The following is a 27598-nucleotide window of genomic DNA, read 5'->3' as shown; positions in this document are numbered from 1 at the left end:
GAAATAGCAGTTCGTTTGAACCTTGTATTATGTTAAGAAAAGGGGCAAGATGCCAGAATGCATAGCAGCTAGTTCTATCATATAAAAATCAAAACGACTCTTTATTGTATGAAGTCAGGGGGTGATCTGCTTTGGAGGATCGGGGAGTGAGTTGGGGTGGGGGCAGTTGGGAGCTGGTGGGGAGGCGTGTCGTGGTCGGTTTCTGGATCTGAGTGCTTGTAAGGTGGGTGTGGTCCATTTGGGAAAATTCGTCAAGCAGCGAGCTTACGCATTTTTCAGGATGTACGTTGTACTTGAAGTGGCATGCGTGCTAAAGAGCCTGCCTGCCAGTGCAGGGGTCTTTAGAAATACAGATCCTATCCCTGGGTCGGGAAGATTCCCTAGAGGAGTGCAAGGCAACCCACTCCAGTGTTCTTGCCTGGAGAATCCCATAGACAGGGGAGCCTGGTGGGCCACAGTCCATAGGGTCGCAAAGAGTCGGACGCGACTGAAATGGCAGCACAGCACATGTTGTAGGGAAGTCCCTGGAAGTCCAGTGATTGGGACTTCGCTCTTTCGCTGCTGAGAGCTGAGGGTTCAATCCCTGGTGGGGGAACTAAGATTCCACAAGCAGCATAGCATATCCAAAAAAATAAGAAGAAGAAAAATAAATATATATAGAGAGAGAAAAAGGACAAGGAAGGAAAAAAAAAACCATAATGATGTTAAGTATCCATTGAAACGACCCTGATGCTGGGAGGGATAGGGGGCAGGAGGAGAAGGGGATGACAGAGGATGAGATGGTTGGACGGCATCACCGACTCAATGGACATGAGTTTGAGTAAACTCCGGGAGTTGGTGATGGATAGGGAGGCCTGGCGTGCTGCAGTTCATGGGGTCGCAAAGAGTCGGACACGACTGAGGAACAGAACTGATCCATTGTAACAAGGGAAAGTTTCACTAACCCTCCTGTCTCACCTCCCAAGGTAACCACACTAAAGAGTTTTGTGTGGGTCTCTGTGACAGTGTTTTGACTTTAAAAGGGGTCCCCTTGAAGTCACCCCACTGCCCTCACCTTGGGAGCTTCCCCAGAATGCCCAGAGTCAGGCACAGGGACCACCTGCTCCAGGAGTCCCTCCCCCCCACCCACTCACGTGTTGGACAAAAAATCAACACTGCACCTCCTCCCTCAATGAAAACCCAGACAGAGCAGCGCCAGGGACCCTAGAACCGAGCTCAGGACGTGGCACGTAGCTCATTTCCTTCTCCCAAAAGCTCTGTGACTCCTGAAGGTCACACCCTTAGTGAGTGTGTGGCTGAGGCAGGGCTTGAAACCCAAGCAGAAGAGGGTGAGGAAGGAGGAGTAAATATGTGTAGATGGAGGGATGGGCTGTCTGTGGGCAGCCTCAACCCCCCAGTTTCCAGGGAGGCCCCACCTTCAGTTGTCTTGCTGGGGTCATGAGACCAGAACACGGACCCCGCCCCTCCAGGCACCGTCTGTGGTGGGACCGGGCTGGGATCCGGAGACCCCCGCCTCAGGGGCTCCTTGATCAGGGGATCAAGCACATCCCTCTCTGTCAGCTGGCTTTCCCGACCTGTGAACTAAGGGAGAGGACTTCACATCTGAGAGGCCCCCTCTTGTTCTGATGATCTAAGAGGTTAAGGACCAGGCACCCTGGCAAATGCCTTGTCCTGGAAGATGAAACCCCCCATTGGGGAAGGCGTTGGGATCGTTTCTCTAGGGAGAGAGGAACAAGATGCCACACCAGCCAGGCCTGCTTGTCCTGCTTGCCCACTTGGCCGACATGACACGTGAAATTCAATCTTTCCATAGATCAAGAGAGTATTGTTTCCCTTCCAGATACCAAGGCTGGACCCTGGCAGGATTTCCCAGTGGTTACGGGAACTCCAGTGTGAACCCCTGTACCACCCTAGCTGTGAGACAGTGGGTCGTAATAAGTCATTTACCCCCCAGAGCCTCAGACTTTACGGATTAAAAGAGGACAAGGATAACACCCACATCAGGAGTTTGTTGTAAGGATTAACAGGTGATAATGGTGACAAGCTTCTCCCGGAATAGTTGTGCTCAATGGCACACCCAAGGGAGGAAATACTGGTTCTTGAGGAATAAAGAAATACTTACACTTTTTTTTTTTTTTTAAGCTTTCTCTACATGAAGCACAGATATAGGGACCTCGCTGATGGTCCAATGACTAAGACTCGTGTGTTCCCAATGCCGGGGGCCTGGGTTCGATCCATGGTCAGAGAACTAGAGCCCACGTGCCACAACTAAGACCTGGAACAGCCAAAGAAGTCAATAAATATGTGATGTGTGAGTGCTCAGTGGCTCTGTCTTGTCTAACTGTTTGTGACCCCATGGACTGCAGCACTATCCTTCCCTGTCCTTCACTATCTCCCAGAGTTTGCTCAAACTCATGTCCATTGAGTCAATGATGCCATCTAACCATCTCATCCTCTGTCACCCTCTTCTCCTCCTACCTTCAGTCTTTCCCAGCATCAGAGTCTTTTCCAATGAGTCAGTTCTTCACATCAGGTGGCCAAAGTATTGGAGCTTCAGCTTCTGCATCAGTCCTTCCGATAAATATTCAGGGTTGATTTCCTTTAGGATTGACTGGTTTGATCTCCTTTCAATCCAAAGAACTCTCGAGAGTCTTCTTCAACACCACAGTTGGAAAGCATCAATTCTTCAGCACTCAGCTTTCTTTATGGTCCAACTCTCACATCTGTACATGACTACCAGGAAAACCATAGCTTTGACTATATTCATCACTTTGTCAGCAAAGTGATGTCTCTGCTTTTTAATACACTGTCTAGGTTTGTCAGGGATTCCTGGGTGGCACTAGTGTTAAAGAACCTGACTGCCATTGCAGAACATGTAAAAGACCCGGGTTCCATCCCTGGGTGGGGAAGATCTCCTGGAGAAGAAAATGGCAACATACCCCAGTATTCTTCCCTGGAAAATCTCATGTAGCCTGGCGGGCTACAGTCCACGGGGTTGCAAAGAATTGACTTTCCGTCCAAGGGGCAAACATCTTTTCATTTCAAACTTATTTCAAACAAAGCAAAATAAAGCCAAACCAACTTTGCAGTTGCTCGATCAGAGATGTAACCAGTGGACCTAGAGAGTCAGGGGTGAGAAGGAAAGGATGGCCCCTCTCCCCAGCCTGCAGCCAGCTGGCTCCATGTGCAGGGCTGGCTGGCCTGACTGTGAGACTGACCCCTGCCTCCCCTACCCCAACCCACCCCACCCCCATCCCCACAATCCGTCCCTGGCAGACGCCCTTTCCAAACCCTCTGCCCAGGCCATTCCAGGCTGCAGGATCAGCCCCACCCGGCCACTCCTCTACTTCTCTGCGGGTGGAGAGGGAGGAGGTGGGAGGCGGGCGCATGGGGCGGGCCGGCCCGGGGCTGAAGCGCTCCAGCAGCCTCTCTCAGAAGACCAGCCATGTCCAGCCCAGGGCTCCTGCTCCTGCTCTTGCTGCTGGTGGCCCTGCCACTGCAGCCCTCCTGGCTGCCACCGCCAGACACCCCAGAGGGCAAGGCCACCATCACAGGCTTCATCCTCTCCGCGCTGGACAGAGCCACGTCCTTCCTGAAGAAGAGGCTGCCCGAAATCAACCTGGACGGCGTGGTGGGGTTCCGGATGCTAGAAGGTGGGTGCTCTCTGGTTGCCCTGGACTGGCCACCGAGAAGACAGTTCTCAGCCTGTCACCTGCCCACTCTGCACCCCGGGACCAGCCCACCTTCTGGTCCCCAAATATGATGCTCTGACTATAAGGAAAGAGGGGCAGAGGGTGGCTGGCCCCTTTAAGGGTATCTACAGACCCTCTGTGATCAATTACTTTTTTCTTTTTAGAAGCAGGAAGGATTCAGAAGCCACTCAAGAAAAGATTTGGAAATTATTATTTTCCAGGGAGGAAATGATTCATTTGTCAATCCCTCCCTCCTGACTTGCCAGGGCTTCCCGATGGCTCAGCAGGTAAAGAACCCACCTGCCAATGCAGGAGACACAGGAGACGTGGGTTTGGTCCCTGGGTCGGGAAGATCCCCTAGAGTAGGAAGTGGCAACCCACTCCAATATTCTTGCCTGGAAAACCCTGTAGACATAGGACTCTGGCAGGCTACAGTATTTGGGGTCACAACTGGGCTATTAAGCACACCCCCTCCAGTCATGCCAGGACCGAGGCTAGCAGAGGGAGTGTGCCCATGAGTGTGCCCGCCCTGGCTCCCCCTACATCCAGCCAGAGCCGCCTGAAGGCTCCGAGAAAAGAGCCAAGTGTTTGTTCAGCTTTGAAGGATATAAGATCCCCGAGGAGGGGGCTGGAGACAGGCCAAGGCAAACAGGTAGCCACCCCCCACACTCACTGAGGGTTTCAGGGAGCCCTGCCCTGACCCCAGCGACAAATCCCGGGCTCTGGCTGGCCCCACTTCTGTGCCACGACAACTTTTCACACACCAAGACTCCAGATCCCAGCAGGAGGTGGGGCTCTGGGACCTTCTGCACTGTGTCCTTGTGGCCTCACTGCCTCTGGCTTCCTTGTGTCCTCCCCATGCCCCTGACCCCCACCCCGAGGCTGCATCCTGGAGACTCTCAAGACCCTGGTCCCCTCCCCTCCAGGCCAGGATCGGGGTGCAGGTCTCCTTCACGTAACCCTCGTCCCATCTTATAACTCCTCTTTGTTGTTGTTTAGTCACTAAGTCCTATCTGACTCTGTGACCCTATGAACTGCAGCCCACCAGTCTCCTCTATCCATGGAGTTTCCCAAGTAAAAGTACTGGAATGGGTTGCCATTTCCTTCTCCAGGGGATTTTCCCAACCTGGGGATCAAACCTGCATCTCTGGTGTCCCCTGCATTGGCATGCGTGCATCCTAAGTCACGTCAGTCGTGTCCAACTCTTTGCAACCCTATGGACTGTAACCCACCAGGCTCCTCTGTCCATGGGATTCTCCAGGCAGGAATACTGGAATGGGTCACCATTTCCTACTACAGGGGATGTTCCCAACCCAGGAATCGAACCTGCATCTCCTGCATTGGCAGGTGGATTCTTTACCTCTAGCACCACCTGGGAAGCCCTGCAATAACTTATTGCTGCACAAACTGCGCCAGGATTTGGCTGCTTGAAACAACAATTATCTCCTGGCTTCTGTTCGTCAGGAATCCAGGAGCAGTTTGGCTGGGAGGGTCTGACTGAGGGTCTCGCGTGATGTTCCCGTCCAGATGGTGGCCAGCACTGTGATCATCTGAGGCTTCCCTCGTGCTGGCAGAGATGCCCCATTCACCCACAGGCCTGGTTGGTTGGCGCTGGCTGGCGGCTGGAGGCCCCTGTTCCCCACCACGTGGGCTCTTCCAGGGACTGCTTGAGCATCCTCATAGCTCAACAGCCGCTTCACCCAGAGCAAGTGACCCAAGAGAGAGCCGGGCGGAAGCCTTGGTGTCTCTTACAACCTAATGTTGGAAGTCACAGGGGCTCCCCAGGTGGCTCAGTGGTCAAGAATCCACCTGCCAATGCAGGAGACGCAAGAGATGCAGGTTTGATCCCTGGGTCTGGAAGATCCCCTGGAGGAGGGCATGGCAACCCACTCCAGTATTCTTGCCTGGAGAATCCCATGACAGAGGAACCTGGCAAAGAGTCAAAGACAACTGAGCAACTGAGCACACACTTGGAAGTCTCATGTCACCATTTCCCGTTTTGTGTTGGTTTCACAGATTGGCCCCATCCCAAGGGCGAGGGGGCCACAAGGATGGGAAAATGAGCTGGCTACCACAGCCCTCCTTCTAAGGACCCTGCCTGCATTCTCAATCTTCCTGGGAGAGAGAGGAGGGTTCACATTCTGGGAGGGGTCCAATAAGAAGAGATTGCCCATTATCTCCCGGGTCCTCTCTGCTTGGGGCTGGACAGGCAGACACTGACCTAAGAGAGCAAAGGGTCCCTCCAGCTGCTTCCAGCTGCCTCAAGGGGGTTCCAGAATGCGGCAGCAGCTGCCACACATGCAGGGAGAAACAGGAGCAAGCCCAAGGACCTAGGATCACCATGAGGTCAGGTTGGGCTCACCTGGTCTCTCTGATGATCAGCAACCCTCCTGGGACTCTCCACCTACAGGTTCAGCCAAACGATCTAGAACAAGGCTTCAGGACTAGACTGCCTGGTTCCAGTTCAGAGAGGGAGCGGAGTCGGGGGAGGGGTGTTACAGAGCCCATCATCCTGCCAGACTTGCTCAGCACCCTCCTCAAACCTCGTCCACTCTCCCCCACGCAGTGCCCTACCTGACAGCAGCTGCCCTACCTCATCTCACTTCTCAGCTCTGCACTGATGCTCCCTCTCACATCTCCTCTCTTTCTGGCTACCCCACGACCTTCTCTTCCACCCACCCCATCCTCTCCCACCCCTCCTGGGCCACTGCTAGTCCACAGGGCACCTCTGTGAGAATTAGAAAAAGGTACCACCTTTCTGGAGTCACTTGACTGACATCTGCTGTAAAATTGTCTTAAAACATGTACAAACCCGTGATAGGAATGTGTGTTGCCCTTGTGCAGTGTACAACCTGCTCAATTGTACACAGCAGCCTTCCAGTCTGCAATCTGAGTCTCTCCCTCATTTTTTCCTCCTGGACCACAAAGCCCAAGTCTCTATAACTAATAGTAATCACTAAACATTATTAAGTGTTTTCTTTGCACTCTGGACAATGCACCAAGTCCTCTATATGCATTAGGACTAAGTTGCTTCGGTCATGTCCAACTCTTTGCAACCACATGGACCTCAGCCCACCAGGCTCCTCTGTCCATGGGATTTTCTAGGAAAGAATGCTAGAGTGTTGCCATTTCCTTCTACAAGGGATCTTCCCAACTCAGGGATCGAACCCGCATTTCTTAACGTCTCCTGGACTGGCAGGCAGGTTCTTTACCACTAGTGCAATGCATTTGCTCATTTAATCTTTATAACACCATCCTCCAAGAAGTAAGGAATATCATGACTCCCGTTTTACAGATGGAGAAAATGAAGCAGAGAGAAATTAAATGACTTCCTCAGGTCACCCAGTGAGAAAGCATTAGAGGCAGGACCAGAACCCTGGCCCCCTCCAGAAATCAAGCTCTTAGCCACCACCTTCCCTCACTCTGACCACCACTCCCCGCCCTGCCAGTACCCAGCTGAGCTCCCCAGAGGCCTAATTTCCAATAAACTCAGCAAATATTTTTCCCTCAAGAGCTGGAAGAAGCAGAGAGCTCAGTATGCATTATAACTGGGGGTATATTTTCCTGTCCACGTGGTTTGTCCAGTGTTGGGATGAATGAACTCTGCTTCCCCCTTGCAGTGCAGCTCAAAGGCGTTCAAGAGAAGTGGGCGCGGGACTCCCAGCTGCAGCCGCTCAGCCTGCGTGTGGGCAAGCTGGTGGAGAAGTTGGCTCCTCTCCTCCACGATGCCATCTTCTACCTCAACCTGAGTGACCCCAAGTACCTGAGAGGTAAGAGCGTGGGTGGAGTCCCGTTTCTTCAGGAGCACAGACAGCTTCTGGGGGCGCCCACTGAAACCACCTGCTGCAGCTTCAGTTGGTGTCAGGAAGGGCCTGGGAGGACCTGTAACCAGCTGCCCCTGCGGGTGTTCGGTCATCCTTGACTTCAGCTTGAGATGGCCTCTCCCACCCACGGAGGGCAGGTGGAAGGTAGGGAGTGGCTCTCCCTCACTTTTTCAGCTCATGTCCAGGCTTGGGGGCAAAGGACCATCCCAGACCAGAGGAGAGGGAGGGTCGAGATCTAAAAGGTAATCTGACCCTTTGCATGGCAAACATTAGCATCTTGCCACTATCTTTCTTCTCGCCCTAGAATGCAGAGCCTCTGTCTCCTTGTCAGCCTGGAGTCATCCTACCAAGGGGCCCCACCCAATAAGCCCTGGCCTGAGTTGTTCCTGGGTGGGGGCAGTGGGGGGTATAAACCAGCCCCGTGTGGTCCAGTCCTGCCTCCCAGGCTCCCCTCCCAGGTCCATGAGGGTAAGTGGGGAGATAACTGGCCAGACAACATGAGAGACCCCAGCCCTCCCCAGCATCAGCCTGCTTCTCTGTATGTGGGGTGCTCCACCCTCTCCCCTGGAGAAGGAAATGGCAACACACCCCAGTATTCTTGCCCGAGAGATCCCATGGACAGAGGAGCCTGGCTGGCTGCAGTCCATGGGGTCTCAAAGAGTCAGACACAACTCACCCTCTCCCAGGCCTGGTCCCTGAGACCATCCCAGGGTGGCTGGGATGAGCCTAGGATGAGCCTGGCTCATCCTGGGGTTGGTTCTGCAGGAGCTCCATGTTCTAACAGAACCGAAGGAGGCAACTAACCCTGTCTAAATGTCCCAAGCTTCCATGGGGTGCGGTAGATTTATTCAGAGCCTGTCCCAACATAGTTCCTAGTGATTTTTTTTTTTTTTCAGATAAAGAGCTTTCTGAATATTTCAAATGCAGTACTCAACCCTCAGGCAATGCTCAGAGCCCTGAAGGCACCTGAGTGCAGTCAGGGCTGCCAGGGGAGGGACAGCCAGTTCCTGGGCTCAGAACCACAGGAGCCTGGGGGCTGGTTAACCATAGCATGGCTCACTGCTCCTGTGTCTCCCCCCACTCCCTCTTCTCCACCAGAGTTCCAGCTGACCATCGAACCTGGGTTTTGGAAGCTCCCACGTGCCTGGACCCGCACCGAGGCCTCCATGGTCTACCCCGCTTTTGAGCAGGAGGACTCCTTCTCAGAGGAGCTCAGTGACTTGTGCCTGGTGCAGCTGCTGGGAACCGGGTGGGTCCCCTGGACCTGCCTCACTTCCTGAAGACCCCAAGGCGCCTGCCTTCCGCCAGGCCTCCGGTCCCACTTGCTTCCCAAAGCCCCAGTGCTGTGCCGTGCCAAGTCACTTCAGTCGTGTCCGACTCTGTGACCCCATGGACTGTAGCCCACCAGGCTCCTCTGTCCATGGAATTCTCCAGGCAGAAACACTGGAGTGGATTGCCATGCTCTGCTCCAGGGATCTTCCTGACCCAGGGATCGAACTTGCGTCTCTTATGTCTTCTGCAGGTTCTTTACCATTAGCACCACCTGGGAAGCCCCCAAAAGCCCAGGGGTTTGGGCAAAACTAGGTGCCAGCTCCCCTGAGAGCTGTTCCTCGTCCCACCCCCATCTCTGAGTCGGCCCCCGCCTCCATCAAAGGCTTCCGGCCCACTCTAGACACCCACCTTCATGCCCTGCAACCCCCAACTGACTGATCTCCCCACACCGGAGGGATCTTTCCAAAAAAGCACATCTGAACACCCCACTTCAGTGTGAAACTTCCTTGTTCTCAGGTAAAGCCTCGACTCCTCTGCCCTCCCCTGGTGGCTCAGACGGTAAAGAATCCGCCTGCAATGCAGGAGACCCGGGTTCAATCCCTGGGCTGGAAAGATCCCCAGGAGGAGGAAATGGCAACCCACTCCAGTATTCTTGCCTGGAGAATCCCATGGACAGAGGAGCCTGGCGGGCTACAGTCCATGGGGGTTGCAGAGAGTTGGACATGACTGAGCGACTAGCCCTTCCTCTGCCCTCCCAGGTCCCCAGGCTCCTCTGGTCCAGCCCGTGTGGCCTCTTTTCAGACCCTCAGAGGCACCTGTTCCCTCCCACTGCAGGCCTTTGCCCATGCCCAGCAGTCGCCTCTGTGGTATCTCTTCCCTTCCCCCTTGCCTCACCCCAGCCCCTGTGCTTAAGTAACTGCTCACACTTTAGGCCAGCTGCAGCATCCTGCTTCCAGAACCTTCCTTGACCCCATAGCAGGAAGCTGACCTCCCACGGTGGCTAGTTCTCCTAGCCAGGTCCAGTTCACGCTTGTTTCATGGTGCCACAGAACAAATGTGAACTGCATCTGGCTAAGGGAACCCGTTCCAAAGAGCAGGACAGGGCTGTAAGTCCCAGAAAGAAGGACCCAACCTTCTTGAGCTCACCGTTTTATCCTGCTGTGCAGTGGGCTTGCAGGAAACCCTCCAGGGCCAGTCCTAGGTGCAGGGACCCATGGAACCCATGAGCAGAAGAGGCAGCAGGTGCCCAGGCCCCCACCGTCTCAGCATCCTTCAGAGAGGTGTTTGGGCCAGGACACAGTTGGGCTTGCAGAGGGGCTCTGCTGCAGTGAGGGACCTGCCCCATCCCTTCTGTGGGGCAGGCCTGGCACGGGGGGTGTGGGGGACAGACCGGGTCTGCTGTTTAGGGCAATTCTGAGAAAGATGGTACTGGGGAGTCCCACGGAGAAATGGGATGTCACAGCCCCTGGTGCCTCCCCCAACCTAGGACAGCTCCAGCGTCACCTCCCCTGTGACGGAGGGACCGATTCAGCCAGTCCAGAAAAGGACACGTGTTTATCTGGCTCAGCTGCGGGCCTGACCCTGCTGGGGGCTGTAGTAACTAGAGGGGGAATCAGGACCCAGGAAGGCTCCAGGCCCCCGGGCTTCATTTAGGACACTCTTAACAGCCTGGAACCACTTCTCTCACAGGACAAACAGCAGCCAGCCCTGCCGGCTCTCCAATTTCTGCAGGACCTTCATGACCAGGCCAGGCTGCTCTGGCTACTGCCTGTCCCACCAGCTGCTCTTCTTCCTCTCGGCCAGAATGGTAAGTGCCCGGTGTGGGCCCAGCCACAGCCGGAGGAGGAGAAAGAATGACTGGAAGGCGCTCTTGACAGTGTGGTTTTGCACGTTCACACCAGGAAAACACGTGGGTTTTAAACCTGTGCTTCAGACATCAGAAGTGGGAAATAGCATGCCATTCATCAGCCGTGAAATCCAACCAAAGTGGTGGCGAGGTTGGGGGTGGTAGTGTTGAGGTTCTGTTGGACAAAGAGCTTTGCATGCTGAACTGGATCACAGGGCGTCAGGGAAACCGAGAGGGATTGGGAGAGGAGCCACAGAAGTAGCTCAGTAAACAACAGATGGTAAAGGTCTTAGAACAAAGTCAGTCACTAGCTGCTTCCAGAAAACCAAGCCAAGACCAAAAGAGACCCACCATCACCTCCCTGTGCCCAACACTCTTTCAACCCCAAGCACTCAGATTTTGCTAAATACTCATTTTAATTTATTTTATTTTGGCCTAACCACATGACTTGCAGGAACTCTGTTCCCTGACCAGGGTCTGAGCCCCAGTCACAGCAGTAAAATCACAGAATCCTAACCATTAGACTGCCAGGGAACTCTCGCTAAATACTCATTTTACACATATATTTATTTATATACAAAGCAGGGCTTGCTATCTCTATTCAAAAATGTTACTCAATGCCCAGAAATTCTTAATCAAGAAAGGACTTGTTGATTTTAATAATTTTTTAAATTATTTATTTGCAAATTGTCACAGCCCAGTGTCTTTGCAAATACAATAAAAGCCTAATTACAAGGAAAATTGTTGTGATTATTAGATTCAGCAGATAGAAAATTAGTCTGACATATTGCTATAGCAGTTTTTAAAGCCTGTTCTCATCACCTGTCCTTTTCTCCGTGTGGTGAGACCAATCTGCGGCCCAGGCTCTTTTTTTTTTTTTTAATTGGAGGATAATTGCTTTACAATGTTGTGTTGGTTTCTGCTGTACAACAACACAAATCAGTCATAATTATATATATATATAAATGTCCCCTCCCGCTTGAGCCTTCCTCCCCTCCCCCCAGCCCACCCCTCTAGGTCATCACTGAATGCCAGACTGGGCTCCCTATGTTATACACAGCTTCCTACCAGCTATTTATTTTACACACGATAACATATATATGTAAATGCTACTCTCTCAGTTTGTCTCACCCTCTCCTTCCCCGGCTGAGTACACAAATCCGTTCTCTATGCCTGCATCTCTATTCCTGCCCTGCAAACAGGTTGATCAGTGTTATTTTTCTAGATTTCCAAATGTATACATTAATATATGATATTTGTTTTTCTCTGACTTACTTCGCTCTGTATAACAGGCTCTAGGTTCGTCCACCTCACTACAACTGACTCATGTTCATTCCCTTTTGATGGCTGAGTAATATTTCACTGTGTATTTTTACCACACCTTCTTCACCCTTTCATCTGTTGATGGATGCCTAGGTTGCTTCCATGTCCTGGCTATTGTAAATAGTGCTACAGTGAATGCTGGGGCACATGTGCATTTTTTAGATTGTGGGTTTCTCAGGGTGTATGCCCAAGTAGCGGGATTGCTGGACCATATGGTAGTTTTTTTCCCTTGTGAAGCGCTGTAGCTGCCTGGGTAGGCTGGAATCAGCTTGCAGTGACAGCGGCTAACAGCTTTAGAGTGCCCCCTGGTGTCAGGCACTCCCACCCACACCAGCACCCCTCTGGTGCAGCTCCCAGCAGCATCACTTTCTTCTCCCCATGAAGACCCTTGAGGCTCATAATAGGTTAACTTAGGTGGTAGAGGTCGCACAGCTCCTAAGTGGCTGAGCCGGAACTTGAACCCAGGTCTCTTGGTCCCCCGGTGACTAAGCCTCCCATGGACTGGGAGCGCAGATGGGGAAGAAATTTGGGGAGAAAAGGAGAAAGATCTGCTGTTAAAGGCTGCTGCTGCTGCTACTGAGTCGCTTCAGTCGTGGGCTATGGGCTACCCCATAGATGGCAGCCCACCAGGCTCCTCCATCCCTGGGATTCTCCAAGCAAGAACACTGCAGTGGGCTGCCATTTCCTTCTCCAAGGCATGCATGCATGCTAAGTCGCTTCAGTCGTATCCGACTCTGTGCGACCCTATGGACAGCAGTCCACCAGGCTCCTCTGTTCACAGGATTCTCTAGGCAAGAATACTGGAATGGGTTGCCATTTCCTTCTCCAGCTGTCAAAGGCAGCCACTTGCAAAACCGTTTCAGAACAGCAGGTATTTCCCTGTAACAGAGCGTGCATCTGCTGCCCACTCTCTGACTTGTCTCTCTGTTCCCCCAGAGGGGATGCACCAAAGGGCTGTTCCGCCAGAGCCAGCACTACATGAACGTCTTCTGCGCCAACATGATGGACCTGAACCGGAGAGCCGATGCCATCGGATATGCCTACCCGACCCGGGATGTCTTCATGGAAAACAGTGGGCCCCGCATTCTACTCTAGCAACAGAGCTGCAGGGTGTCCCTGATTTCAGGCAAACACACACAGAGAAACACAATAGGGCTGCCAGGCTCAGCAAATGAAGATACAGGACGCCCAGGCAAATTTGGACTTCAGATAAACCATGAATACACTCTTGGTATAAGTATATCCCCAACATTGCTTGGGCTATACTTAACTTTTTTTTAAATTCATCGTTCTTTTGCAACTCAAATTTAAGTGCGCATTCTGTACTTTTTCTGCCACTCTTTTGACTGCTTCCTGCCCCCCAAAAGCTGACCCAGTGGTGGAGCTCTGGACAGACTGACCAACTGGGTGACTGGCAAACAGACCCTTAAAGCCTGAGAGAGGAGACTGAAAGAGGAATCCCTGGGTGACTGCTCCTTCGCTTGGGTGTCCAGGCCCCCGTACTGACCCTGACTCTTGAGCAGCCCTGACTGAGGCCCTAAGTGGAAGCAGGACTCGGGTCTGGGGGCCCCTGCTCACTAAGGCAGGTCCTCAGGGCTGCCTCCTTCCAGCCACTGTGGGGTTTGTTCATTTTTGTTTTATGGCTCCACTGGGTCTTCACTCATTTTTTTTTTAATTTTGGCAAGGGCTTTCTCTAGTTGCAGTCAGCTGGGGCTACTCTTCATTGCAGTTTGCAGGCTTCTCATTGCAGTGGCTTCTCTCGTTGCAGAGCACAGGCTCTGGGGACGGGCTTCAGTAGTTGCAGCTCGCAGGCTCTCGAGCCCAGGCTCAGCAGTTGTGGCACACAGCCTTAGTTGCTCTGAGGCATGTGGACCCTTCCTGGACCAGGGATTGAACCGGTGTCCCCTGCATTGGCAGGCGGACTCCAATCCACTGCACCACCAGGGAAGTCCCAGCCACAGTGTTGAGTGCCCACTTCCTGGTGCTGCTTCTCTCTAGCAGATGGCACCACGGTGGCCTTGGGGAGGAGGAGGAGGTGGGCCTGAGAGGCAGGCCTGCAGAGGGTCCCCTGTCTTTGCTTCCAGTCGTGTTGTGTGGGATGAGTGGCTTCTCCGACTTCTACAAGCTCCGGTGGCTGCAGGCCATTCTCAGCTGGCAGAAGCCGCGGGAAGGATGCTTCGGGGAGCCAGGTGAGCTGCACTTCCTCCCTGACTGGGAGTGGGCATGGGGCAGGGGGGTGCTGGGCTTCCACGCCATGTGGGGAAAGGATGCAGTGGTGTTATGGGTGTGGAGAGGGACGTGCAACATACACCATGCCTGTCCATGCACACATGTGCACACAGACACACACATGTTGGGGACGTGGCAGCAGACAGGTGCTCGTGGAAACTTCCAGTAGTGCCTCCAGATTCAGGAGACCTGTGTTGCTTGAGGTGTTGTGAAGAGGAGGGGTCTTAGCCAGTAGCTATTTCAGAGTTTATTTATTTAGCTGCACCTGGTCTTATTTGCCACACATGGGATCTTAAGTTGCAGTATGCAGATCTTTTAAGTTGTGGCAGGTGGGACCTAGTTTCCTGACCAGGGATGGAACCCAGGCCCCCTGCACTGGGAGCTCAAAGTCTTAGCCACTGGACTACCAGGGAAGTCCCAGCCAGTAACGTTTAAAACCCATTGCCTCATTGTACAGCCTAAACTAACACAACATCGGAAAGCAATTATACCCCAATTGAAAATAAGAAAAACAGAAATACAAAAAAAAAAAAAAACATCCATCTTGAGAAGTTCACCTTGTACTCTTCTCCCAGCTGCTGAAGATGAAGAATTACCTAAAGCCATTCAGTACCAACAGCATTTTTTGAGAAGAGTGAAGAGGCGAGAAAAACAATTTGCAGGTAATGAAAATACCCAAGGGACCTTCTTCTTGTCAAGAGGGCCTAGAAAAGATACACACAGCTCATCCTCAAGGAAAACAGGCCCCCAGCATCACTGAGGGGCCGGACTGGAATGTCTTTGTGTCTGGGAGCTGAAGGGAAGGGTAGGAATCGCTGATGCCCTCCTCTTTGAAAGTGGGGAGTCCAGAGATGCTGTCTTCAGTGAAGGGAACATAAAAGAGATGTTTAAGTGTATTTCACACTGAAAGTCACTGAGGTAACCCCCTCGGTCAAAGTCTAGTCAGGAAAACAGACCTTGAATTGGGAACTTCAGCAGAGGGAACTGAATATAGGGAACTCATCTCAGAGATGCTGCAAGAGCTGAAAACAGAAAAGGTAAGAAAACACAGAGGTTAGCCACTGCAGGACGCCCCCGTCCTCCCTGGAGGCAGAGCTAGAGGGACCGTGGGAGGAGAGGAGCCTGTGGAGGCTGGATGCAAAGAAGATGGGGGCGGGGGGGAGAGACACCCAGCTTCTCCCCTCATCCCACCTGTGCCTGCCTGTGGTGGGCAAGGCAGTCTGGTGAATGTATTGAATAGTTTGGAGGGGTTGGTGCACTAGGATTTGGAGCAAAGAAGGGCAGAAGCGGGATCTTTGAGCCAGTGGACAAGGGACAAGCACAGTCCTGGTGTTCCCAGTTTACATGTCATCCTGGAGCTCTTTTTTTTTTTCTTTGGCTGTGCCACATGGCTTATGGGATCTTAGTTCCCTGACCAGGGCTCTAATCAGGGCTCCTGGCAGTGAAAGCCTAGAGTCCTAACCCACTGGACCTCCAGAGAATTTCCCTGGAGCCACTATGAACAGCGCCCCCTTCCCTGCCAAATGTGTCCTAATTGAGATGAGTTCGCTATGTAGCCAGTGCATCAGTGTAGAGAAACAGAGAACGGGCTATGACTATTAATGCATTCCAGGTGGTGCTAGTGGTAGAGAACCTGCCTGCCAATTCAGGAGACAGAAGAGGTGCAGGTTAGATCCCTGGGTTGGGAAGATCCCTGAAGGAGGGCATGGCAAGCCACTCTAGCATGCTTGCCTGGAGAATCCGATGGACAGAGGAGCCTAGCAGACTACAGTCCATAGGCTCACAAAGAGTTGGACATGACTGAAGCCACTGAGCACAAAAAAGATTTCTTTTATGATTATTAATAAAAATTAAAATAACTGCAAGGCAAGAGCAGGAAGGGAGGTGAGCCGGTCAGCACGGAGATGTCCAGTACACACTGGGGAATGATTCCAACAACTAAACGTCTCCCCAGGAACCCCACCACGGCTTCATCATCTACCTGCAAGTAACAAGAGAGGAGAGTGACGATGGGTTTGTTTCGTAGCTGCCACCAGAGGCTGGGCGGGGTGGGGAGAGAGTTCTCAGGAGACCTCCAGGGCCCCCTGCCTTGGCAAGGTCTGCCTGACCCAGGGGCTGGGGCTGCCTGTAGCCAGTGGCAGGGGACCCGCTGTGCACTTCCGGAGATCTGACTGCTCCCTCGAGACTGACACCTGGAAACTAGACCTGCCCTGAGGACTGGAGAGGGAGCTGCAGAAATCTCACAGCCTGAGGTCCTTCCTGGGGCCCCTGCAGGTTGACCAGCAGCCCAGGAAGCTGGGAGAGGCATGTTCCTTCTTTCATTTATGACATGCATACCTGTTGACTAAGGGCACCGGATTCGAAGTCAGACTGTCTGGGTTCAAATCAGCTTCTGCCTTTCTTTGCTGTGGGAGTTGCTCAATCTCTCTGAGCCTCAGTTTCACCATCTGTAAAATGGGAACCAAGCCATACCTCATTCATAGGGGTTTTGGGGGGTTAATTTCAGATCATCATGCAACGTGCTTCCCACATTTTTCCTATGAAGGTCGCCCGTAAGCATGGATTGCCAGGGTTAGTAATTAGGCTCCTTGAAGTTTGCATTATCGCTACCTCGGAGGGGCCTTCCCTTCTCCAGAGGAAAGGAAAATCATGGCTCCCTCCAACCCGCTCAGAAACTAAAGGTGGACAGCTCATTTTGAGCTCAGAGGACTCATAATAAGAGGACATTATAAATGATGTCAAAGGAGCTCCTGGCCCAGGTTGCTGTTTGGGCAAACATGGGACCAAGTGGGCCCCAGGCAGGACTGAGGGAGGCTGTCAAGTAGAAGAAATGAGCTATAGAGTCTCCAGGGTTGGGATCTCAGTTCTCCTCCCAGTCTCTCAGTTTCCCCATCTGTGAAATGGGGCCATTGGGTGCTGTTCTAGAAGGTCTCACGCAGGTCCTGAGCATAGGGGAAGGTGGAAAGAATTGGACCAGGGTGTGGCCTCCAGGAAGGGGCTCTGGAGCATGAATCACAACATAGAGTCACCCCTGCCCATGTAAGGAAGTCTTCCAGACAAGATATAACCTCTCAGATGAGGAGGTTCCAAATGGCTGAAGACATTTCTTCCCAGAGGGGAGACTTTAGCAGCCAGCATTCACAGAGGTTGGGAGGTGGGTGCCCAGCCCTGCAAGGGAGATCTGGGGACACCAGGCTGGCCGAGAGAATATCTGAGAAGTCCTCACAATGGAGCAGTGGCTGCCTGCTGCGCCCCCCTCCCAGGACTCACAATGGGACCTCTGTCTGTCTCCCCAGACGGCTGCTCCTCCCACAACACAGCCATGGCTGTTGCAGCACTGGGTGGCTTCCTCTATGTCCTGGCGGAATACCCCCCAGCAGAGGGGAAGCTGTGGCCACCCACAATAACACCGCCCGCCGGCCACTGACAGTTTCACGCCTGCCACCACCAGGAAGATGAAGCCCACACCTTTAGTCCATCTTATTCTTAAGTCCTGGGGTGCAGGTCACATCCTAAGGCGGAAGCAGCTGAAGCAAAGAACCCAGGGTCACCACTGTCCCCCTCGCCCCCGGGAGCTGGGCTGGGGAGGTGGGGCCGGGATGGACCCAGGTGTGAGAGCAGATGAATAAATGTAGAGTGCAGTTGAGCTGGGCGTTGGGTCTTGGTTCTCAGCCTTTCAGACTTCTAGGGCTCCAATTCGGAAACAACTGAAGTGACAGCACGCATGCACGCACATTGAACTTATAACAACTTGGCAATAGAGCGACAGACTTCTAAGTAGGGAGAAGAGTAAAAGTCAGAAACTTGCCAAAGACTGCCTGCCACCTGCAACTCCTGGTTCATTGAGAACAGAAGGTTTCCGGCAAGTTAGCAGCATACCAACTTGTCTGCTGGTGAATTTTTGGCACCTGAACACTTGTGCTGGCTCCTGTATGGCTTGTGCATCACAGAGGCACCAAAAGGCCACCTAACCCGGGACGTTGCCTTTGGCTAGCTATATAGGACATTATGTGGACAACTGTTAATATTTGAATGTGACCTGTGGATTAGTTAATAGAATTTTATTGGTAGGAACCATCCTAATTTTACTTGACCCGTGCTTATGTAAGAAAATCCTCACAGAGGATACATGAAGTGTTAAGGTGCGGTACATAAAAGTGTCTACACTTCATGATGTCCACAGCTTGGCTAAAATGGTTCCAAAAATGTGTATTATGAATAAAGCGCAAACGTTAGCAATTGGTAAAGACAAGTAAAAAGTACACAGAGGTTCTTTACACTACTTTGTCAACTTTCCCGTAGACTTCAATATTACAACAACGTAAAACGTTCCTGCCATCCCAGAACCCCGCCCCCTCTAAAAAAATTAACACAGCAAGTTATCAGGACTATATCTCGCGATATCCGAAGAACTACAAATGCTTCACAGCGAAGAGCTGTCAACCGTGCGTGGCCCTGGGTCACGTGTGGTATGCTCACGTGACCGGAGGTCCGAGTCCAACATGGCGTCCTCCATGGGTCGCTTCCTTCTCTTCTTCATTGGGCTGCGCGGCTTCCTACTGGAGGCATCCCGCGACCTCGACTCGGGGTGAGTACAGCTCTCGCGAAGGCAAGTCCGGTTGTGGGGAGGGGGGGGTCCCCCAGCCCGAGGCGCAGCACTCCGAACTCTCGTGTGCCCCCCCCCCTCCCAGCAGGGCCTCCCGCGACGACGACGTGCTCTTGCCCTACTCCCGCGCGCGCGCGCGCCTCCCCCGAGACTGCACAAGAGTGCACGCCGGCCGGCTGGAGCACGAGAGCTGGCCGCCGGCCGCCCCGACCGCCAGCGCCCACCGCCCCTCCGTGCGCACCTTCGTCTCGTACTTCGCAGGCCGCGCGGTGCCAGGTCATCTGACGCGAGCGCCCGAGCCCCTGCGCACCTTCTCGGTCCTGGAACCCCGCGGACCCGGCGGCTGCGCGTCGAGGCACCGCGCCACTGTGGAGGAGACGGCGCGGCCGGCCGGCTGTACCGTCGCCCAGAACGGCGGCTTCTTCCGCATGGAGACGGGCGAGTGCCTGGGCAACGTGGTGAGCGGCGGGCGGCGGGTGAGCAGCGCCGGGGGGCTGCAGAACGCGCAGTTCGGGATCCGCCGCGACGGGACTCTGGTCACCGGGTGAGGAGGCAGGGTGTCCGGTAACTGTTGAGGGCAGAGGGCCTGAGAGTCGAGATGTAGCCGTGCCGCTGTGTTCAAGTCGCCTAACCACGCTGAGCCTCCGTTTCCGCATCTCCAGGAAAGGGAAGGTAGTACCTTCCTCGTAGAGTTTATTGTCTTTCAGTTTGGTATGCTGCTTGCTTTGTGTCGGTCTGTGTGCTGTGCAGCGGGGGTATGGCTGTGAACAAGCAAACAGTCTTTGCCTTCAAAAGAGGACACACATAGCTCCCATTACTGGTGAAAAATTCAACAAAATCCAGAGAGATAATTAAGTTAAGTTACATTGTATATAAGCAGTGAAGTAATGAACAGGATGAAGTGACTGTAAATAGAGCGTTGAGTTTAGGGAAGGTAATCAGGAAGCACTGGTCTGAGAAGGTGACTTTAATCGCATGAGAAAATTAATGTGAAATTTAATCACCGGTCAACCAGGGTCAAAACTGGAGGAAGAGCATTGCTGTCAGAAGGGACAGCAGGTGCTGAGGTTCAGAGGTGCAGAGGGGCTTGGTGTGTGAGGGACAGAAGGAAGGAGGAAAGTATCAGAGGAGGACAGAACTGATTTTGGTCACTTAAGAGCTTGATCTGATCCTGCCGGACACTAAACAGGTTGAGCCATAGTGGAAGCAAGGAGGCCAGTTAAGAGGCTGTTGCAGGCGTCAAATGGTAATTTGACTGGGGTGATGGCCTGAGAGATTGAGGGATATAGGTGAACTTGAGATCTATTGGGGTTGGTTGTTTCTGTTAAATGAAGTGTGAACTGGGATATGTGGACTGTTTGCAGAGATTGCTTCTAGGACCAGGCAGGTTCCTGGGCATCAGGAGGAATCCAGTAGCCAGTCAGGGGGTGAGGATGGGGACCCGCCACTACCCACAGTTTGCCGCTGCTGTTGACTGAATCTCACTGCTTCCCTATTTCCAGATACCTGTCTGAAGAGGAGGTGCTGGACACTGAGAATCCATTTGTGCAGCTGCTGAGTGGGGTCGTGTGGCTGATTCGCAATGGCAGTATCTACATCAATGAGAGTCAGGCGGCTGAGTGTGAGGAGACCCAGGAGACAGGTGGGAAGGGGGTACCGAGTACCATAAGATGCGGGTGATGAGTGGAGGTGTTGGCAATAAGTCTTTTGAAAACCTGGATAGGTGGGGTGGTAGTGGAAGTCTTTCTACAAGTTCCATTGTAGGTATGGGAATCAGTGGGAATCCCTGCTTCATGAAATGTGTAAGAAAGGAAATAAATATATAGTATACTAAAAAGAGGTGGTTAGTGCTAAGACAGAAGTTGGAGGAATGGAGCTATGAACAAGGCAGTAGAGGAGTATTCCTAAAATGTCTGTGGACCAGCAGCATCAGCGTCACCCAGGATCTTGTAAACTCAGAACTTTAGTCCCTCCTGCTCTGCCTCGAAGCCACAGCATCAGAATCCCTGGGGTGAGGCCCAAGAGTATGTGTTCTGAGGAGCTCCCTGGGTGATTCTGATTGACATTGGATTTTGAGAACCACTAAGATGTGAAATACTGGGGCAGGGAAGATCTGCCATGGCCTAGATGTTTAAACAGGCTGTTTCAGATTATACGGTCAGGGAAGGCCTCATGGAGGAGGTGACGTAGCTCAGAAGGAGCAAGCCATGGGAAGAGCTGGGGAAAAGCCCAGTCCAGCCAGAAGGAACAGAAAGTGTCTGCATGGAATTGCAGGGAGACTGCCAGGAGATGGGGTAGAGTAAGCAGTCCAGGGAAGTCATGCCAGGCTTCGGTAAGGCATTTGAATTTTGAACTTGGGACCGTGGAGGCCGTTGGAGTGTTTTCACCTGGAGGTTGACCTTGCTTGATTTACACTGAAGAACAACCCTTTGCCTGCTCTGTGGAGATGGACTGGGACGGGGTTAGGGGGCAGGCAGATAGCTGGGTGCATAGACCCAGAGGTGGAGAGTGGTGTTGGGCTGGCAGGAAGTGGCAGACAGAGCCCAGAAGGCCTCCCGAAGGGCCAGGCGATCAGCCAGGCTGCCTCTCCTTCAGGTTCCTTCAGCAGATTTGTGAATGTGATCTCAGCCAGGACAGCCGTGGGCCACGACCGGAAGGGGCAGCTGGTGCTCTTGCACGTGGATGGGCAGACGGAGCAGCGGGGGTGAGTCCTGCTCTGAGGAGCCTCAGCCGACCATCAGCTGCCTTTCTGACCCTTAGGTGTTCCCTGGGGATCGTCACACCCACCTGTCCCCTGTCTTCCCACCGGCAGAGGGTCCCTAGGTCTGTCCCACTTCCACGAACTCATCACCTTCCACACATTTGTTCTCAGTCTCCTTGACTTAGGGCCTCATCTCTCCTGAGCTCTGGTTGGGCTGAAATGAAATTATCACAAAGTATCTACTCACAAAGCTGGTTGTAGACCTTGTTTCCCATTGTAGCTCTGCCATATACTGGTTCTGTGGCTGTGAACAAGTTACTTGACCTCTCTGGGCTCATTTCCTCCTCTGTAAAGTGAGTGTGCTGTGTAACAGATTAGCACAGGCAGCATTGATTTGTTAGATCGGAACTCTGGAGGTCGGGAGTCGGCGGAGAGCAACAATGCTCAGCTAGGTTCTCCTGTTCAGAGTGTCCCGCAGAAACCATCCAGTTCTTGGCCAGATGGGGGGCTTATCTGGAGCTTCTGGGAAAGAATTGTCTTGGCAGCCCACTCAGGTTGTTGGCAGAATGCAGTTCTTGGAGTTGTTGGACTGAGGTCTCTGTGTCATTGCTGTCTGGGGGCCTCCCCACTCATGAGGCCGCCCACGCTCCTTCTCATGTGTATACCCTCCCCTTGTGTATTTTCAGGGTGCAGAGGTGTGTCAAATCCATCCAACCCCCTCATATTTCCAGTCTCCCTCACTTCGTCTTTTGCATTAGCCTGAGAAAGCTCTCTGCTTTTAAGGACTCCTGTGATTCTGTTGGGACCACCCAGATCATCCAGGACAGGGTCCCCACATGTGGACGGTTGTGCTGTGTATCCTAACACAATCATGAGGATGATGTCTAGTTACAGTCATAGCTTCCAAGGATTGGGACAGGCCACTTGAGCTGGGGGAGCATTTAGAAATTTGCCTGCCGTAGCAGGTGTGTGATACTGTCCACTGTGGAAAGTAAGGTGCACTAACCTGGAAGCAGATGCCACGAGGTCAGCAGCACTCGTCTTGTGCCGCAGCATTAACCTGTGGGAGATGGCGGAGTTCCTGCTGAAACAGGATGTGGTCAACGCCATCAACCTGGATGGGGGAGGCTCCGCCACCTTCGTGCTCAACGGGACCTTGGCTAGTTACCCATCTGATCACTGGTAAGCCTACCAGAGCCCCCTTGCTGAGGCCGAAGGCCAGGCCTGTCCCCGGCTGTCTCAGTCAACAAATACTGAGTGCCTGTCATTTGCCAGGCTCTGGGGGTTCAGTAGAGAAGCAAGAGGAGCCGAGATGCCTGCTTCTCCCTACTTACAGGAAGTGGTATACATAGCGTGCCAGCACTGCCCAGGGCCGATGGGAGGGGCAGGTGATGATGAGGAAAGACCTGAGGATAGAGCAGCATGAGCTGAGAGCTGAAGGGTGTGGAGGTGACTGGGCCCAGAACAGCGTGTGCAAAGGCCCTGGGGTGGGAAGAACCTATAAAAGGCTGGAGAAGAGACGATGACGAGAGGCAGCCCTCGGCCCTGCAGTGGGTGATCTGGGGGGTGGCCAGCACCTCAGCCTCTCTCGACGCTCCTGTCCCCCTGCAGCCAGGACAACATGTGGCGCTGTCCCCGCCGCGTGTCCACCGTGGTGTGTGTACACGAGCCCCGCTGCCAGCCGGCAGACTGCAGCGGCCACGGGACCTGCATGGAGGGGCGCTGCCAGTGCACGGGGCGCTTCTGGCGGGGTGCTGCCTGCGACGAGCTGGACTGTGGCCCTGCCAACTGTAGCCAGCACGGGCTCTGCACGGAGAGTGAGTGCTGGCTCTGCGGGAGGCAGCTCCAACCCGGGTGCCCTGCTCTCATGGCCCCAACCCGGCCCGGCCCTCACCTGGCTTTCTTGGTCTTGTCTTGGCAGCTGGCTGCCGCTGCGAAGCTGGATGGACAGGGCCCAACTGCAGTGAAGGTAAGAGCCCCGAGGCCAGCCTCCTCCCTGGCACCCCTTGGGGCTCTCGGGCAGGGGTGATCCTGGGAGCTGCAAGCCTCAGCTGCCTTTATCCCCGCCTCCTGGTCCGCTAGTCTCTTCGCTCTTGTCTCACGCTTTTGCCCCACATGTAAATCACCATGTCACTGTCCTGTGGCTGCTGCAGCAAGAGTCCGCTAACTCAGGATGGACACAGTCCTTTTTTCCCTCACAGTTCTGGAGGCCAGCACTCCATCTCAGCAGGGCCGCGCTGGCTCTGAAAGGTCTGGGGGAGGATCCTCCCTGCCTCTTCCAGCTCCTGGTGGCCCCCGCGTTCCTTGGCTTGTGGCTGCCTCAGCCCAGTCTCTGTCTCTGATTTCACAGGCACAGCCTCCTCCCTAGTCCGGGTCCAGTCTCCCCCTCCGTTCTCTTACACGGACCCCAGGCCCCTGGGGTTTGGGTCCATCTTAAATGCAGGAGGCTCCCCATTTCAAGATCCTTAATTGCATGTGCAGAGACCGTATTTCCAAATAAACCCAACGTTAACAGGTTCTGGAATTGGAACCTGTCTCTGGGAGGACACAGTTCAGATGTGTCCTACAGGACTACTGTCACCCGTGGCTTAAATCCTTAGCGGCTTTCTTTGGCACTGAGTGAAAAATCTGAACTCCTCAGCATGACATGCCAGGCCCCGGGTGCTCTGGCCATGCCCCCCTCCCCACCCCCCACCCTCCAGGCCTGCAGATCAGGTCCTCAGAGGCCCCTCCACCCCCCCACCACCTCGGTGCTCACTGCTGCCGCACCCGCTCCCCTCCCTCCAGCACACTCATCCTGTGAACATGCCTTCTGGCTCAATGGCTGCCTAGACCGAAGCCTCTGCCTAAACAGAGCAGAGGCTCCATGAGGGCATAGCCTCAGGCCTGCCACGTGACAAGTTCTCTGAACCGCCTTTTGGGAGAACATGTGAACCAACAGGGCCGCTTGGGATGCTGAAGATGCATTTGCAATCCCCTGGGCCCCAGCCTGGGAGGGGAGGGCAGGGCCAGGTTTGGCAGAGGCCCCCCCTTCCTCCACCCCAGCTTGCACCAGTGGCTTCTTCGGGGAAGACTGTGCCCAGAAGTGTCAGTGTCATAATGGAGCCACCTGTGACCCAGTGCAGGGGACCTGCGCCTGTCCCCCTGGCTTCACTGGAGACACCTGTGTGCAGGGTAAGCAGGAAGGTCCCCTGAGTCAGCCTGGAGGGAGCCCCACCCAGGGGGTGCTTCTGCGTCAGCCCGGCTCTGCCCACATCCGGACACATCCTAGCAGTGCAGAGAGAGGCCTGGCCACCGAGGCCCCCACCGCTGTCCTCCTGGCTCCTCCCTGCAGAGTGTCCGCTCGGCTGGTACGGGCCAGGCTGCCAGAGCCCTTGCAAGTGTGAACACCAGTGTCCTTGCGACCCCCAGACTGGCAACTGCAGTGTCAACTGGTCACCCACCCCGAGCAGCCTCTTCTCCCGAGGTACGGCACCTCCCAGGGCCCCCGCCCTGGGAGCAGGAGAGGGCAGACCCCTCTTCTCCCAGCCTTCAGCCTCTCCCTGGCCTCTTGCAGTGAAGGAGTGTTTCCCACCTCCCGAGGTCACCATGCGGGCAGGAGAACTCTCCCTTTTCACCAGGTAGGTGCTTCAGTGGGAACAGGGGCAGGGGCGGGAGGAAAGCGCCTCCTTCCACCTTCCGGGTGTGGCCTCTGCTCTGGGCACAGGCAGGGCTAGAAGGTGGCCGCTGGGCACCAGGCGACGGTTCTCCAGCTTAAGCTCAGGGAGAGTCCCAGCTGATGCAGCACCCCGAGTGTCCAGGGAGACGCTGAGGACCCTGGCCACCCCCACAGTCCAGGGGGCTGGGTGCGGGCTTGCTTTCTCAGCTCTTGGTGCAGAAGCTCTGAGCAATTCACGTCATTTCTCTGGCACCCGGGCATGTTCACCCCTTGTGTGGGGCCTTTACTTTCTAGCGCAGGTCCTCAACTTGACATCCAGGTAGGGGGCATGTATTAGAAGACAGAGCTGGAATCAAGAACCGGTGCTGTCGGTCTGGGAGCCCCCCTTGGAGAACCTCTCTCCATGGTTCTTGCCTCCCATGGCCCAGGGCAGTGCCTGGCCCGCCCCCTCCAGGTGGAAACCAGGTGTGGTGTGAATGAAAAACCCCTTAGCCTGGGCCTGGAGGCATCACCTGGGAGCTCATCACAAAACTCAGATCCCAGGTCCTTCCTGGAGATCCTGACCCGGTGATCGGGTGAGGGCTGGGAGGACAGCCCAGGTGGTGTGCTGGGAAATGCACCGGAGCAAGGATGGGGGCGCTCAGGAGCCCTGCACCCCTAGCTCAGGTCTCAGGTATGAGATCACGGGGTCCGCAGCAATGGGCGGGAGCTGTGGGGGGGATGAGGGACAGGCTGCAGGCCCCGCCCCCTGGGCAGTCAGCATGTGTCTGCTTCTGCGTTGAGGATTTCAGACCAAGATGACACGAAGGAAGAAAGATCACTGAAGGACCGCCCCCTCCTCCCCCCGCCACATCCCTGCCAGCTCCCCGCCTGGGAAGAGGGGGTGTGGGTCCTCGCTGCTCTGTCTGCTTTGAGGATCCTGGAGAGAGCCCAGCCTCTGTTGCCAACATCCTCGGGAACCCAGGATGCCGACCGCTGCCTCTTGGGGTGGATTAGGTCCTCAGCTGTGTTTTCTGTGGCATGTACAATGTAACATTTATTGGCAGCATCTGAAACCCAGGGAGCGGTGCACATCAAAATCTTTGTTTTTCCCTACTCTTGAAGTACCAGGCAAGGTGGGAGCCTGATATCAGGCAAGGTTTGTCCCACATAATAACTGTCCGCACTGCTCCTGAACGTGTGTGGAGTATGCTCCTCACCCCAGTAGGCCCGTTTGCTCCCCGCTGTGTGGTCCCTGGAGGCCCCTGCTGCTGTGCACCTGTTCTGGGAGGAGGAGCAAAGTGGGGGGAAGGAAGGAGCCCCTCCAGCGCCGCCTCATCCCGAATCGCATCCAGCATCCCTGTTCCGGGTTCTCTCCCACCCGCAGGACCACCTGGCTGGCCATCACCTTGGCCCTGGCTTTCCTCCTGCTGCTCAGCACAGCAGCGAATGTGTCTTTGTTCCTGGGATCGAGGGCCGCGCGGAGCCGGCACCTGGACGGGGCCTACGTCTACCACCCGCTGCAGGAGGTGAATGGGGAGCACCCGGCCGCAGAGAAGGAGCACCTGGGTGACTCCTGTAACCCCTTCAAGGACTGAAGCTTCCTGCTGCCGGTCGTGTCCTGTTTCCAAGGCTCATCTCCAGGAGCTCTGACTTCTGTGAGAGGAAGTCCCAAGGCCACCGACCCATTCGGGTAGTCGTGACCTGGGTGCCAAGCCAGGCTTCCGACAGCAACGTGCCTCAGCCCCGCCCTGGCCACCTGCCGTGGCAGATCAGATGCAGTCCAGCACTCCCAGAGGGCCAGCCTCTGTCCCCGCCTGCCTGTGTCTGCTGCTCACGGGGCCTGCCCCCCACCCCAAGGCCTGCCCGCTGCTGCCAAAGAGCCTCCGCCTCCTGGGGCTGGAGCTGCTGCGAACGGAGCTTGCGATGACCATGCCGCAACCAATGGCAGAGTCCAGCCGTTCCCCTCGGACGAGGGGTGGATTGAAGAGACAACAGCCACGTCACGGGACCCTTTTTTACAGACCTCACCACTGAACTTGCCCACTGGAATGGTGTTTCCTGTCGCGGGAAGCTCCGTAGAAGGGAGGAGGGGTGAAATCATGTTTACAGGCTCTCTATTTTGCCCTGCCGCTGAGAGGGTTTTTCTACCACTTGAATAAATTGATAAATTGATATAATAAAAGAACCTTATCTGAATTAGCAGTCGTGGACTTGAGGGGCTCCTAGGCCTTCACACGTGGGGGACTGCTTAACCAGAGTCAGAGTCAGGATGTGCCCATGGCACATCCAGCTCCCCGATCTATTTTGTTTAATCCAGAGGTTTCCCAGGTGGCGCTAGTGGTCCCACCTGTCAATGCAGGAGACATAAGAGATGTGGGTTCTATCCCTGGGTCAGGAAGATCCCCTGGAGGACGGTATGGTGACCCACTCCAGTATTCTTGGCTGGAGAATTCCATGGACGGAGG

The 27598-nt window shown here is 54.4% G+C and overlaps 2 protein-coding genes across 5 annotated transcripts; both read left to right on the top strand.

Annotated features, from left to right (window-relative positions):
- The first annotated feature begins 3445 nt into the window (after nt 1-3445).
- Nucleotides 3446-18153, top strand: C2H16orf89 (chromosome 2 C16orf89 homolog). The gene is made up of 8 exons (XM_065920284.1): nt 3446-3653; nt 7313-7462; nt 8615-8765; nt 10478-10595; nt 12894-13029; nt 14042-14146; nt 14762-14848; nt 17483-18153. The coding sequence occupies exons 1-8, from the start codon at nt 3446-3448 to the stop codon at nt 17611-17613; spliced, it is 1086 nt and encodes a 361-aa protein (XP_065776356.1). The 3' UTR covers nt 17614-18153.
- Nucleotides 18154-18637: 484 nt separating this feature from the next.
- Nucleotides 18638-27329, top strand: NAGPA (N-acetylglucosamine-1-phosphodiester alpha-N-acetylglucosaminidase). Of its 4 annotated transcripts, none has more exons than XM_065924285.1 (11): nt 18640-18774; nt 18881-19336; nt 20295-20434; nt 21388-21496; nt 22547-22675; nt 23105-23310; nt 23415-23462; nt 24539-24667; nt 24828-24959; nt 25050-25113; nt 26518-27329. In XM_065924285.1, exons 1-11 carry the CDS (start codon nt 18689-18691, stop codon nt 26726-26728), a joined length of 1710 nt encoding a protein of 569 aa, XP_065780357.1. In that variant the 5' UTR covers nt 18640-18688; the 3' UTR covers nt 26729-27329. The 4 variants fall into 4 exon arrangements, with proteins under 4 accessions (XP_065780358.1, XP_065780357.1, XP_065780359.1 ...); XM_065924284.1 differs by having other exon boundaries at nt 18646-18774; nt 18878-19336; XM_065924286.1 differs by lacking the exon at nt 24539-24667 and having other exon boundaries at nt 18638-18774; nt 18878-19336.
- Nucleotides 27330-27598: the final 269 nt, after the last annotated feature.

The sequence above is a fragment of the Muntiacus reevesi genome, chromosome 2 (genome assembly GCF_963930625.1).
Source record: "Muntiacus reevesi chromosome 2, mMunRee1.1, whole genome shotgun sequence".
NCBI classification, from domain to species: domain Eukaryota; kingdom Metazoa; phylum Chordata; class Mammalia; order Artiodactyla; family Cervidae; genus Muntiacus; species Muntiacus reevesi.
This window is presented reverse-complemented; position numbering and strand designations above follow the sequence as displayed.

Bases quoted from the DNA above. Each gene is read 5' to 3' on its own strand.
- C2H16orf89 (XM_065920284.1), top strand. From the start codon at position 3,446: ATGTCCAGCCCAGGGCTCCTGCTCCTGCTCTTGCTGCTGGTGGCCCTG. The intron at 3,654-7,312 runs GTGGGTGCTCTC...TCCCCCTTGCAG, and splicing joins GGGGTTCCGGATGCTAGAAG to TGCAGCTCAAAGGCGTTCAA. The intron at 13,030-14,041 runs GTGGGCCCCGCA...CTTTGCTTCCAG, and splicing joins GGATGTCTTCATGGAAAACA to TCGTGTTGTGTGGGATGAGT.
- NAGPA (XM_065924284.1), top strand. From the start codon at position 18,689: ATGGCGTCCTCCATGGGTCGCTTCCTTCTCTTCTTCATTGGGCTGCGC. The intron at 19,337-20,294 runs GTGAGGAGGCAG...CCCTATTTCCAG, and splicing joins GACGGGACTCTGGTCACCGG to ATACCTGTCTGAAGAGGAGG. The intron at 25,114-26,517 runs GTAGGTGCTTCA...TCCCACCCGCAG, and splicing joins GAACTCTCCCTTTTCACCAG to GACCACCTGGCTGGCCATCA.